The 13455-nt window shown below is 46.3% G+C and overlaps 6 protein-coding genes across 6 annotated transcripts; 5 read left to right on the top strand and 1 right to left on the bottom strand.

Annotated features, from left to right (window-relative positions):
- Positions 1-160: 160 nt before the first annotated feature.
- N7446_007131 (uncharacterized protein) lies at positions 161-572 on the top strand (the record flags this gene model as incomplete). Its single annotated transcript, XM_058515877.1, has 2 exons — positions 161-297; positions 341-572. The coding sequence occupies 2 exons, from the start codon at positions 161-163 to the stop codon at positions 570-572; spliced, it is 369 nt and encodes a 122-aa protein (XP_058373055.1).
- An 11-nt stretch (positions 573-583) lies between these two features.
- On the top strand, positions 584-958 carry N7446_007130 (Endonuclease/exonuclease/phosphatase; the record flags this gene model as incomplete). The annotated part of the gene is made up of 3 exons (XM_058515876.1): positions 584-729; positions 776-798; positions 831-958. 3 exons carry the CDS (start codon positions 584-586, stop codon positions 956-958), a joined length of 297 nt encoding a protein of 98 aa, XP_058373054.1.
- A 1439-nt stretch (positions 959-2397) lies between these two features.
- Positions 2398-3552, top strand: N7446_007129 (uncharacterized protein; the record flags this gene model as incomplete). The annotated part of the gene is made up of 2 exons (XM_058515875.1): positions 2398-2727; positions 2788-3552. The coding sequence occupies 2 exons, from the start codon at positions 2398-2400 to the stop codon at positions 3550-3552; spliced, it is 1095 nt and encodes a 364-aa protein (XP_058373053.1).
- A 544-nt stretch (positions 3553-4096) lies between these two features.
- Positions 4097-5302, top strand: N7446_007128 (alpha/beta hydrolase; the record flags this gene model as incomplete). Its single annotated transcript, XM_058515874.1, has 1 exon — positions 4097-5302. The coding sequence occupies one exon, from the start codon at positions 4097-4099 to the stop codon at positions 5300-5302; it is 1206 nt and encodes a 401-aa protein (XP_058373052.1).
- Positions 5303-5814: 512 nt separating this feature from the next.
- On the bottom strand, positions 5815-6648 carry N7446_007127 (uncharacterized protein; the record flags this gene model as incomplete). Its single annotated transcript, XM_058515873.1, has 2 exons — positions 5815-6502; positions 6554-6648. 2 exons carry the CDS (start codon positions 6646-6648, stop codon positions 5815-5817), a joined length of 783 nt encoding a protein of 260 aa, XP_058373051.1.
- A 1720-nt stretch (positions 6649-8368) lies between these two features.
- On the top strand, positions 8369-13295 carry N7446_007126 (putative ABC transporter; the record flags this gene model as incomplete). The annotated part of the gene is made up of 16 exons (XM_058515872.1): positions 8369-8599; positions 8653-8824; positions 8875-9778; positions 9828-9950; positions 10002-10100; positions 10151-10275; positions 10326-10373; positions 10425-11091; positions 11141-11218; positions 11276-11837; positions 11887-12138; positions 12192-12258; positions 12435-12480; positions 12537-12990; positions 13063-13107; positions 13158-13295. The coding sequence occupies 16 exons, from the start codon at positions 8369-8371 to the stop codon at positions 13293-13295; spliced, it is 4011 nt and encodes a 1336-aa protein (XP_058373050.1).
- Between the last annotated feature and the right edge of the window lie 160 nt (positions 13296-13455).

The raw sequence follows: 13455 nt of genomic DNA, 5'->3' as shown, positions 1-13455 counted from the left end.
ACTGGAGTCAAGACATAGGTTACGTGCACGTGCGTAGTTAGGTAAGTCCACTCATTACATGATCTTGGTGGGTCCGGTCCGAAAGTGGGGCAGGAGCCCAAACTCAACTCTAGAGTTTTTGAATCTTCATGCAACAACAACAGCCAACAACTGACATACCATGGATATTTATGCGCGAATCCAGTCATGCCACCCACACGGTTCAAATGACATACCACTTCTTTTTCAATTCAAAACGTACCTCACACCTTCGACTCTGTCCAACAACGACTCCTACTCGCTTAGACATAAATCCAAGTGATGACCCGGAGTCAAAACGCGGGCATTAAAAATATCGAAGACTCGTCTTGGTAAAATGGAACATTGATTTAGGAGCTCCCAAAGATCAAGAACGCGCCACCGTAACCACCACTTTTATCACTGAGCTGGAACCGAAGGTGGATATTGTTTTCCTGCAAGATGTTTCAAAGGGGTCTTGCGGCAAATTTTACTCGACAATTGTAACCGTGATTCGTGTATTTCGAGCGAATGTGATGATGGGGGAAGGAGTACACGCTCTTTCAGCACAATAACTTTGCTAACCATGACACGCTTTTCATCAGGATCTGAGATTGGCAAGGCAACTCTAGGGCCTGTTTGCAGGAACAAATATTCCAATCTCTTCGAGAGAGATGCGCTCTGCTGTGATATACTCGTCCCTTCGCTCGGGGAATCTGGAGCCTTAACTAGGTGAGTTCGGCTTGTGAATGTTCATCTTGATTCTCTACCGATCTAGCCTTCCTTTCGGCCACAGCAGATGTTAATATTATCCCCATTCCTCGATACCACAGGTTTTGGGCTGATTTCTGGTGATTTCAATCCGGTAACTCCCAAAGACTCTCATCCTGTAGAAAGCAATGGTCCCACTGCCTGGCTATCTCTTCGTCCCGACGAAACTGGTTATACATGGGGGGAGTAGATGGACTGCAGCAGTTTCCGCCAAACTGTCTTAAAGACTGCAACTCTAGAGCTTAAAGCTTCTTCTATCCGAGTCCTAAAGCTACGGCAACTCGGTGGCTCGGAGAAGTCTGGTTCATTGCGGCCTGAGTCTACCGAGGAGTTTCCCTCCTGGAGTGATCACAATGGTCTACTTTGTTCTTTTAGTCTAACTGACGAGTGAACCTTTATCTTTCAAGCGTGGTTTTGTCGTCAAAAGTATAATTATGGAATAAAATCAATCGCCTATCATATTTACAGTCTGAATAGCCACGTTATATAGAGGACTCTCCTCGGAATAGTGTTGAAAGTTCTCCCAAAAAGCACCCTTTACCATATACAAAGGCAAAATGAGCCGTACATCAAACGGGGCAGGCCATGGATAATATACGCACATTTCGTAACAAGCTCACATCGAGACGACGCAGAAGACGGAATAATACTCGCTCCCTCCCCTGGTCATGACCTGTACATGGATGATTTGACTCGCGCCAAATTCGTCGGTTACATTTGTATCAAAACAAATATGCTCCGTATCTAGCGCTCGAAATATTGCGGCTGGAATTACTTTGAGCACTTTCCCCATACATGAAGGGCATAGCTAGCCCTCCATCGCACTTTCTAATCCTTTAGATCTCAAGTGTCCAGGATAAATTTGAGAGCGATCTATCTGTGGACCGGACCCCACTCGATCCACGGTCGCTTTACTATAAATGTTTAAGCCACCTACATCCACGTCATTTGGCTCATAGAATTAAGGTTTCAGCAAGCGCCAGGAGTATTCGAAGCTGAGAATAGTGTCTGAAAGTGTGGAGATTAAACCATATATGCAAGTACATCCGCATGAACCGGGTACATAAAGTGTTTGGTATTGGGGCAGGGACCATGTGGTGTCAATGGGGCGGACAAGATCCACACAAATCAAGCGCCTCGGTATAGTGGCGGCTATGTGACGGTTCCTATTCGAAAATGGATCGATCCACCATCTCAGCATCTCGTCCACCAATTCCCAAACTGTTTCTTGTCTGACGAAAGATCGAGATTTGATGTTCCAGGCCTGCAGTTTAGCGTCAGTCCTAGCTCCGCACTTATCTGGCGTGAGCACAATTATGTCGCTAGTTATAAAATAATTTCCAGCGACTGTCTTTGAAACTTGATATATCTTTGAACATTGCCATGTCTAAGGCGCCCGTGATATCAAATATTTGTTCGCTATAGACACAGATACGCGGCTATTCCCCATCAACGTTTGTCTCCATGGTATCGCCGGCCCATCAAAACTTGGTCGCATGGGTTTGGGATAGCCCAGGTCGTGGCACAATAAGCCTAATAACAACATGTCTTGCGACAATCTTTCTATGCACATGGATTGTGATACACCCCCGAGTTTATAAACGCGAGTCTTATGCTACACTACATAAGATGGCGCTTTTTGTCAAGACTATATTCGCACCCGAATTCATCGCAGTGGAAGGACTTCAGGAATGGGCTCAATGTCGAAGGATGGAAAGAGAGTGCTCGGGCCTTACAGAGGGGCAGTTTAAAATCGTTCACGCTTTTTACATTAGTATGCTCGCTCTGAGGTATCGCACACCCAATGGCGACCGCGTCATCTGGCCAAATCAATACACCTGGCTACTTCAACAACGTCTCTCACATTGGGGAGATGCACTACATCAGAGCCTTTTACTTGATGACATCTGCGACAAAAACAAATCAGACAGCGCCGCAAAATTTCTGGCTTTGATTCAAGTATGCTGGTTTTCTGCGCAATGCATATTGCGTGTTTCTTATCATCTTCCACTCTCTCAGTTAGAGTCTATGACTTTGGGCTACATCCCATTGTTTATCGTGACATATTTCTTCTGGTGGAACAAACCGAAGGATATCCGATCGCCCTCGATTGTTGGGCTGCCTGATATGACCCCAGAACAAATGCAGACTTTTGAATCAATGGCTGTCAGCAATAAGTTCGATAACGAAGGAATTAAACATCAGGTTTCACACTGGAATGTGTGGTATCTAACTCCTCGTGTTTTTGAAAAGGAAGAAGAAGACAGAATCATGCGGGAAGCTAGGGCGACCTCTGAAAAGCTGGCGAAGAATTCAATACAAACTGCAAATCCGAATCCCGACATCACATACACAACTACAAACAACGAAAGCGAGGCCCAGAATATCGGAGAGCAAGTCAAAATCCGAAAGGATATAGTTGTGGCTCATTGGGACCCCGGTCTATACAGGTCAAAGATATGGCCGGTGACCTGTCTGTTCGGAGTTTCCTTTGGCGCTCTGCACCTTGTCTCTTGGAACACCATATTTCCAACGATCATTGAGTTGTGGCTCTGGCGCGCATCTGCATTTGTTTCGATTGTCTCTATGCTTATTTTCATGCACTTTGAAAAGGTGGTCCTCCGATGGGACGGATTTTCGACTTTCGTCAGTTTGGGGTCAGCGGTATTGTATATCCTCAGTCGCATCGTAATGATGGGAGAGGTTTTTGCCGCACTCAGAGGAGAAGAATCGGCTATTTATGATACCTACGCATACTCGGCCTATTGGTTGCCCTTTTTGTGATAATTTCACCTGATCAATACTTATGAATTGGGGAAGTTGTTCCTTGTCTCCCATTGTTAGATAAATGTATGGTAGAAAGACGCTTTACCCAACTGCTTTTACGTGGATAGTTGAATTGACAATGGAATAATTTTGAATGGTAAACGCCGGGCCTAGGAGAGCAGGGATGTATGCACATCAATTTGGTCCAATCAAATCGCCGAATTAAACGCTTGTTGACGCCACATACCCGATCTCATTTCTAGGCAATTCGACATGAGATGGGAACAAGGCAGTATGATGAACATTTTGCGCAATCTGGAACATTTCACTCATCGGCTATTCGTTTCAAAAATTTCCCTTATGCCAACGAAACTGCAATGTTTGCAGCGAAAGACCTTGAAGGGGGGAAATGTATGTAAACACAGGAATGGTTAGTCTGCCCCACCCTCTTAGTGCCCTTCGCCAGGCGTCAACGCCCGTCGACTGGTCTTCACGTCCCTCTTCCCTCTCTTCCCTGTCTTAGTGTGCAAAACATCCCATATTCACAGTTACCTTCCTCAACATGGCAGCTAGCGACATAGCTGGATCTGTCTTCAAATATGGGTCAATCCCAGTGGCCGTTGTGGTCGGGTTGTATGCGGTCCTGCTTGGGCTGCTCACGACATCAACTTTCCAGTCACATGTTGTATACCTCCACGCAATTCAGATGACATGGTTCAAAGACCTCAATGTTCCCGAGACTTTTGGCTTTTTGAGAAACCAAGTCACCCCTTTCTCTATCGCGACTACAGACGGTGAGCGACTATACGCTTGGCACATTCTTCCAACGGAATTATATCGCAAGAATGAATTGTCGCTTGTCCAGGAACCTGTCGGTTTTGTGTCTGATATAAAGTCCCGACTCGGGTTTCAACTATTACGGGATGATCCCGAAGCTCGGTTGATCCTCCATATGCATGGGGCTGGGGGAACTGTCGCGTCGGGCTACAGGGTTCCCAACTATCGCGCATTGTCTGCCGGAGATCCTAACAAAATCCACGTCTTGACATTTGATTATCGAGGTTTTGGCAAGAGTTCTGGCTCGCCATCAGAAACTGGACTTATAATTGATGCCCTTGCCGTGGTCGACTGGGCCATGAATGTGGCCGGTATTCCTCCATCGCGGATTCTCATCTTCGCACAATCTATGGGCACAGCCGTGAGCATTGCTGTGTCTAAACACCTTGCCGTACAAGACCCACCAGTGGTCTTCGCGGGAACCGTTCTCGTTGCGCCGTTTGTTGACGTCGCGACCTTAGTCTCAACTTATCGCGTGGCGGGCACCATTCCAATCCTGTCACCCCTTGCGAGATTCCCACTGGTATTCAAATACCTTCAAAGATTCATTCGTGACAAGTGGCTAAGCAAAGACACGATTGCGCAATACGTTCGTACCAACGAGCTAAATGGGGAAGATTATCGACTGACGATTATTCACGCCGAGGATGACTATGATATTCCATGGCAGCATTCTGAGCTTCTGTTTTGGCATGCGGTCAATGCTTCGACGCCTGCAGGGATCAGTTATGACGATCTTGAGCAAAAGAAGCTGGACTCAAAGGCAGACCTTGGTGCGGCTGGGTCCATCATGGAATGGAAAACTGATAATGGGGTTATCCAAGAAGAGATATTGAAGACTGGGTTACACGATGTTATTATGGGGTACCCGGTGGTTACAAGGGCGGTTATGCACATGTTTGAAGCGGTTGATCCGTCATTTACATCTTGACTTTGACTACACCATATATTTATTGTGAGAATTAAACATGTTAATGTTCATAAAACTCATGTGCGGTGAAGAGTTCAATAATTTGATCACCTAAGGCAGAGGACCAAAATCAATCAAGCTCAGTCTCTATCGGTCGAAATATAAAAATATATAACAGGTAGGATGGGTACACTTGGTTGGACCTCTGGCACCATACACTTCTAACCATCCGAGCCTCGACAAGGACAACACTTTGAACAGAAATACCATACCATAAGGCTAGTGACGGAAAAATAATTAGTTTTCATATCACTATCATTTATAGATCTGATGCACTGTTCGCTGGAGGGAAACTGATGACTAAGCATGAACAAAAAAACAACCAAAAAATAAGTGCCTCCTATCGGGATTGATCCGATGACCTCCGTATTACGAGTACGGCGCTCTACCACTGAGCTAAAGAGGCCACTTATTAAGAAAATTTAGACAATACAGCCACTCTAATGATAAACAACATGGCCAGATAATGATCATCACCATCGGTTAGGGAACACTTTGGTATAGACGTGCTGTCCCTTCAGTCCATCATGGAAGCCCATTGCCTCATCACAAATTTCCATGTTGAGCACATCCATGCGAATGTCATACTGGTGAATTCTCTTCTCCATGGGCTCCGCAATCACGTCATAATCTGACCGAACAACCGCGGTGCGCTCCTGAGCATCCTCGTTTTCATACAAACCAAGCTGACCATTCTGCAGGATAGAATAGAGTAGCTTCAAGTTTGGAATCTCGCTTTCATAGGCCTCCAGGATGTGCACCACTGCTAGGAGAGTCGAAAGAGACAGGTCGGGGAAGAGTTTCATAGCGGCAATGCCATTGTTCGTCTCGGTTCGCATGAAACGACGCCGGAGGACGCGGAGTTCGCCCAGTCGGTATGTGCGGGTCATCCCGGCTCCAAGATAGAGGGCCTCAAGACGCTCAACGTGGTATCTTTCCTCGTTGTCGTTGATCTGATACAGACCCAGCCAGACCGTCTTCCAGAGTTTCACAATGCGCAACTCTAGCTGTTCGCGGGTTGAGATCGGCTTTTCAAGATTTGCACCGAGACTGTACTGGGCGATATCATTGCTTTGGCCATCCTTTCTGACGTCGTCAAAGTCTTGGGCAGCTGCGCTGTAGAAAGGGGCGGCGGCGGTTGCAGCACACCACAATTTGGCGCTGGATCACTTGTTCATTATCATTCAAAAGTATAGGAAGAGGGTCATTTACTTGTTGCGAGATCTCGATGCCCGCTTTGTGGGAGGAGATAAATGGAAGAATTCCAAAACCTTCCGCAGGAATCTGTGGGCTCGATGGGGCTTCATTGGGATGAGAGGACTGTTGAGCAGTAGATGGGAATTAATCAACCCAGTGACATAGATTGCAGCGTTCTCCGACGGGGATTTGGACCATTATTAGGGAGAGCTATTGCTAGGCTTGCGGAGACTTAGGGTATGTGGTAATTATGCCGTCTTGCTTCTACTTTGATAAAGGAATGCTCCTCCGATTCCTCGCACCTGCCGCGTTCTCCGGGACATATTAGGGACAGCATTGAGGCATCTCCGAATGAGGCCTCCACGACGCTCGTCACATTTCCCCTGAATATGTATTTCTAAATATGAATTGCCACACATTTTTACGAACAGTTCAATCTGTTCTAAAACGGCAAATCATAGCAATTCTAGAAGTAAGGTTAGCAGCGATTGTTACCGCTGGTATGTTTTTCCAGAATGATGAGATGATGATAGTGAAATTACCTAGGTGGCGATCCAACTGCTTTCCTGGTACCTAGGTAGCATTGACCCCTAACGCTTATCATGCCATGACAAAACCTAGTGATGCCATCGGGAACAATTTCCGTGGATATAGCTACTGCTTACCAGGTAATACTGACAGCACTTGAGGGTTTTTCGCTCGGCTTTTTTGTTCCTTGATAGATAACCACCCGGTGTTAATTGATCATCAATTTATGAGATGATAATGAAGCTCACTTCATCTTGGTTGAATGGGAACGTTAAATTCTGTTTTGATCAATATCTCTTATGTTAAATCGTTTGTTACATTCTCTTTGAACTACTTCTTCCCTTCTCCCTCATCCTTTTAAACGCGTCTTTCCAAACTCTTTCTAATGTTAAAAAAGAAGATAGAGAATCATTGCATTAGCTGTCCAAATATGTAAATGGCATCACTGTCTTTAAAGTAGATCATTAAATGTGATATGGCAGCCAGGCCAGTCTCCTTGCCCTGGGACTATGGATGAATTGTATATGGGTATATACAATTTGGTATTAGAAGCAGAAGGTTTAATGTCTAGAGCACAGCCTAAACTTATACGATCGATGACCTCACGATCGGAGCACAAACCTACCGAGAACCTAAAGTTCACATGGCCACCCGATCTCCGTAGCATAATATATTCGGACAGTCGGTGTTTGAATCATGCAGATGTAGTCAGATGATTCGTGATGATTGGCTTCTAGGATTGGATTGTCTTGGTACGTCATATTCTCGGCGAGTTGAAGCTCCGACACCGACTCCTTTCAAGGGTATTTCCAGGTTACAGGGTCTTTGACGTAATCTGTACACTCCAAATATATTTTCTTCTTCTATTGCCTATGATAATAATAAACGTCTTTGTCATTCTGCAACTGAATCAGAGTGGTGCCACCGTCTGATATTCCGGTTGTATAACTTCGTTAATTGAATCTAGCAAACAACTTTGTATATTTGTCAAACTGGACAGCTAAAAAATCAGATATGGAAAACAGGTACTCGGCGGGCGAGCCGGCATCAAAGACATACCCAGAATCAGCCGCTAACCATTCCGGCTCTTCCATCCCAAGCTCCGCCTCGTCAATTAGGTCAGGGACAGCCAAAAGCTTTGAACCTGTCCGCAGTACCAGCCCAAAACCTGAATCCAATTCCTCGGACACACAGCTAAACGATGAGAGCCTTGCGAACACAATAAGTCATCGACGGAGTTATGCTTCCGGACACGACACAGAAGGGGAGGAATGGGCTCAGATAGAAAGATTGATATCACGGATGTTCGGCCAGGAACGGAAGGCGAACTCTGAGGAAGAGAAAACACGCCATGTTGGAGTTGTATGGAGGAACCTTACAGTGAAGGGCGTTGACCTTGGTGCTGCTCTCCAGCCTACCAACGGGGACATCTTCCTAGGGTTACCGCGGCTTATCAAACGGCTATTAACTCGTGGGAGAAATGGTACTGGATCCGGAAAGCCGTCTATTAGAACCATCTTGGATGGCTTTACCGTGAGCATTATCTCTAAATTTTGATGGTATAATTTCACTGACTCGACAACAAGGGATGCGTACGTCCTGGGGAGATGCTTCTTGTCCTGGGTCGTCCTGGCTCTGGTTGTTCCACCTTTCTGAAAGCGCTTGGTAACCAAAGAGCTGGATACGAAAGTATTGAAGGTGATGTGCGGTATGGCGGCACCGAGTCCGAAAAGATGGCAAAGAATTATCGGTCTGAAGGTGTGTCTCTTCCTACGGAGCCGCGCAGCATCGCTCACCCAGAATTCCAGTTTTGTACAACCCCGAGGATGATCTCCACTATGCAACCCTAACTGTTCGAGATACTTTGCTTTTTGCCTTAAAGTCTCGAACTCCGGAAAAGGATTCCCGTATTCCAGGCGAGAGTCGCAAAGACTACCAGCAGACATTCCTCACGGCGATTGCCAAGTTGTTCTGGATTGAACATGCTCTAGGAACGAAAGTTGGTAATGAGCTAATTCGTGGAGTCTCTGGAGGCGAGAAGAAGCGAACTTCGATTGCGGAAGCTATGGTCACGAAGGCTAGCACTCAGTGTTGGGATAACTCAACGAGAGGCTTGGATGCTAGCACAGCCTTGGAGTACGTCCAGAGCCTGCGAAGCTTGACAAATACCGCCAATGTATCCACCGTGGTAGCTTTGTATCAGGCCTCAGAAAATCTGTTCAATCTCTTTGACAAGGTGATACTAATTGAAGATGGGAAATGCGCCTTCTTTGGTCCCAGCCAAGACGCCAAAGTCTATTTTGAAAGATTGGGCTTTGAATGTCCCCCACGTTGGACAACCCCTGACTTCTTGACTTCTGTCAGTGACCCTCATGCAAGACGGGTAAAGGCTGGCTGGGAAGGCCGAATTCCTCGCACAGCAGATCAATTCCAAGCGGCATACCGTCAAAGCAACACCTTCAAAAGCACTCTTGTAGATATTGAAAGGTTTGAGGAGGAGATGAAAAACAAGGAACATGAGCGAGAGGCCGCAAGGAAGAATATGAAGCAGAAGAACTACACGGTTCCATTCCACAAGCAGGTGTGGATTCTTACACACCGTCAATTTCTGGTGATGTTTGGTGACAGGCAGTCACTGATTGGCAAGTGGAGTGTGATTACTTTTCAAGCACTCATTGTTGGGAGTCTGTTCTATAACTTGCCTCAAACAAGGTATGCTAACGGAAGTTCCATGGCTTATTTTATTACTGACTGCTTCAAGTGCTGGCGTTTTCACAAGAGGCGGAGTCATGTTCTTCATCTTGTTATTCAATGCATTGCTCGCCTTGGCAGAGTTGACGGCGACATTTGAGAGCCGACCGATCTTGATGAAACATAAAAGCTTGTGGGTGTTGCCAGTAGAGACTGGTCAAGTGGAAAGCTAACACTATGCTAGCTCATTCTATCGCCCCGCAGCATATGCCCTAGCTCAAGTTGTGGTCGATGTGCCTCTGGTTCTCATCCAAGTTGTGCTCTTTGACGTAGTTGTATATTTGTATGTTTGCCTCGGAAGCTTCAGTTTGATTAAGCTAACATGTTTCTTAGCATGGCAAATCTTGCCCGGACAGCATCGCAGTTTTTCATCAACCTACTTTTCATTTTCGCGCTGACCATGACCATGTACTCGTTCTTCCGCGCCCTCGGAGCTCTATGTGCCTCACTAGACGTCGGTAAGTGACAAGACACCATGTATAGGAAAAAGCCACTGACAGTATCAAAGCAACACGTCTGACTGGTGTTGCTATACAAGCACTGGTTGTGTACACAGGTGAGTCTCATGCCATATCATAGAAAGTCGACATTAACACAAGTCTTCCAGGCTACCTGATACCTCCATGGAAAATGCACCCTTGGCTGAAATGGCTCATTTGGATCAACCCAGTCCAATATGCATTCGAAGCATTGATGGCCAACGAGTTCTACAATCTCAAGATTAAATGTGAAAGTCCCTACGTTGTCCCGGATGGGCCTGGGACATCGCCGTCCCATCAAAGCTGTGCAATCCAAGGGAGTAGCCCCAACTCATTGATTGTTGATGGATCCAAATACATCGAAACGGCATACACCTACAGCAGAGCCCATCTCTGGAGAAACCTTGGCATCATCATTGGGTGGCTGATCTTCTTCATCGCTTTAACCATGTTAGGAATGGAGTTACAAAGACCTAACAAAGGTGGAAGCTCGGTCACAGTGTTCAAGCGGGACGAGGCGCCCAAGGCAGTTCAAGATGCTATCGAGCATTCGGGTCAGCCAGCTGATGAAGAATCGGCAGAAAAGAAGGATATCTCTTTTGATACAAATGGCGATGAATCAAAGGACTCCGGGAATAAGGTGCACGGTATTTCAAAAAACACGTCCATTTTCACTTGGCAAGACGTCAACTATACCATACCCTACAAAAGTGGCGAGAGACAGTTGTTGAAGGATGTACAGGGCTATGTCAAGCCCGGTCGGCTCACTGCACTGATGGGTGCATCTGGTGCTGGGTAGGACAATCCCTCAACCCGGCTACATTTGATATTGACATCTGATCAGAAAAACTACACTGCTCAATGCACTGGCTCAGCGCATCAATTTTGGTGTGGTAAGCGGCAATTTCTTAGTTGATGGAAAGTGAGGATTCCCTGCCTACCAGTATTCAATTTCTAGTGTTTGTCTTACCATATTCAGGCCTCTTCCAAGAAGCTTCCAAAGGGCAACTGGATTCGCGGAGCAGATGGACATACACGAGCCTACAGCCACTGTGCGAGAATCTCTTCGATTCTCTGCCCTTTTACGCCAACCGAAGGAAGTCCCATTGCAAGAAAAGTACGACTACTGCGAAAAGGTGATCGATCTGTTAGAAATGCGATCTATTGCCGGTGCAACTGTGGGATCTGCGGGCTCAGGTCTCAACCAGGAACAGCGAAAACGTCTCACTATTGCAGTGGAACTTGCAAGTAAGCCTGAATTGCTATTGTTCCTGGATGAGCCAACGTCTGGTCTTGATTCACTTGCTGCGTTCAACATTGTACGATTCCTTCGGCGACTAGCCGATGCTGGCCAAGCTGTCCTCTGTACAATCCATCAACCTTCCGCTGTTTTGTTCGAACAATTCGACGAGCTTCTACTGCTGAAGAGCGGCGGAAGTGTTGTCTATAATGGTCCACTTGGAAATGACTCCAAGATGCTCATTGAGTATTTCGAACGGAATGGCGGCAAGAAGTGCTCGCCGTACGCAAATCCGGCAGAGGTGCGTATACCAGTGCTCATTTTTCTGCTTATACTGATTTGTTTAAAAGTATATGTTGGAAGTCATTGGAGCTGGAAATCCAGATTATAAAGGGCAAGACTGGGGCGAGGTGTGGGCCAACTCACCCGAATCCAAGCGACTTTCTGAGGAGATCGAGGGAATCATCTCTTCTCGCCGAGATGCCCAGAGCGACGAAGCAACCAAAGATAACCGCGAATATGCAATGCCCCTTTACGTTCAAATATTGGCAGTCACTAAACGCGCCTTCGTAGCCTATTGGAGGATGCCGGACTATATTCTTGTAAGTATTTAATGTGGAACCGACCAATTCACGACCTAACATATTTGCACCAGGGCAAATTCATGCTCCACATCTTCACGGGTCTCTTCAACACTTTTACCTTCTGGCATCTGGGAAATAGTTACATTGACATGCAATCGAGGCTGTTCTCTGCCTTCATGACCTTGACCATTTCCCCCCACTGATTCAACAACTTCAGCCTCAATTTCTACATTTCCGGGGCCTATATGAATCTCGCGAGTCTAACTCGAAGATCTACTCATGGGCCGCCTTTGTGACAAGTACGATCCTCCCAGAGCTACCATATGCCATTGTTGCCGGATCAGTATACTTCAACTGCTGGTAAGTGTGTTCTATCCCCCGAACGCAATCCCCCGGATCTCACTGATATGGGATAGGTACTGGGGCATCTGGTTCCCGCGCGACTCGTTCACCTCTGGCTACGTTTGGATGCTCCTCATGCTATTCGAGTTATTCTACGTCGGATTTGGACAATTTATTGCGGCTTTGTCACCAAATGAGCTCTTTGCAAGCTTGCTTGTACCTTGTTTCTTCACATTCATTGCTGCCTTCTGTGGTGTTGTCGTTCCATACGCCGCCTTGCCACACTTCTGGCAGTCCTGGATGTATTGGCTCACCCCATTCCACTATCTACTGGAAGGGCTCGTTGGTGTCGTTACACATAATGTGCCCGTCCGCTGTGTTGCGCGAGAAGAATCCCAGTTCAGTCCTCCATCTGGCATGACCTGCATGGAATATGCAGGTTCGTATGCTCAGAAGGCTGGTGGATCCGTGCGAGACGCTGGGAATGGCATGTGCTCATTTTGTCAATATTCAACTGGAGATCAGTTTGTGAGTTCACCCCTTAATCCTTCTCACCTGGGAGGAATGTGAGCACAGCTAATCGGAGATTATATTCCTTAGGCGAAAAGCCTTAACATATTCTATTCGCACAAATGGAGGGCCTATGTAAGTACTATCCTCTGCACCTCGTGGACTCAGAGCCTGACAGTCTCCAGGGCATCTTTTGGGGGTATGTCATCTTCAATTTTGCCGCGGTTTTTGCCTTCTCCTGGCTGTATTTGCATGGAGTTCGGGAGATGAAAAGATGGCTTAGCGAGCGCAAGACGAGAAAGAGTGAAGTCAACAGTTCGTGATGGTGTGAGAGTGTTTCATGCAAATAAATTTGGATATTTTGTGAATTGATAGTGAAGGTTATTCTCCAGCTTCGGACATAATTTACTATACCATCACATATAACACTCTTCCTATTCTCGGAAAGATTGAACTCTTATAGACTTCTTTTATTTACCCAAA

This window comes from Penicillium canescens (genome assembly GCF_028828765.1).
Source record: "Penicillium canescens strain IBT 15451 chromosome Unknown utg000004l_segment0_segment0, whole genome shotgun sequence".
Classification (NCBI taxonomy): domain Eukaryota; kingdom Fungi; phylum Ascomycota; class Eurotiomycetes; order Eurotiales; family Aspergillaceae; genus Penicillium; species Penicillium canescens.
The sequence above is the reverse complement of the archived record's forward strand: the minus strand, read 5'-3'. Positions and strand labels throughout refer to the sequence as shown.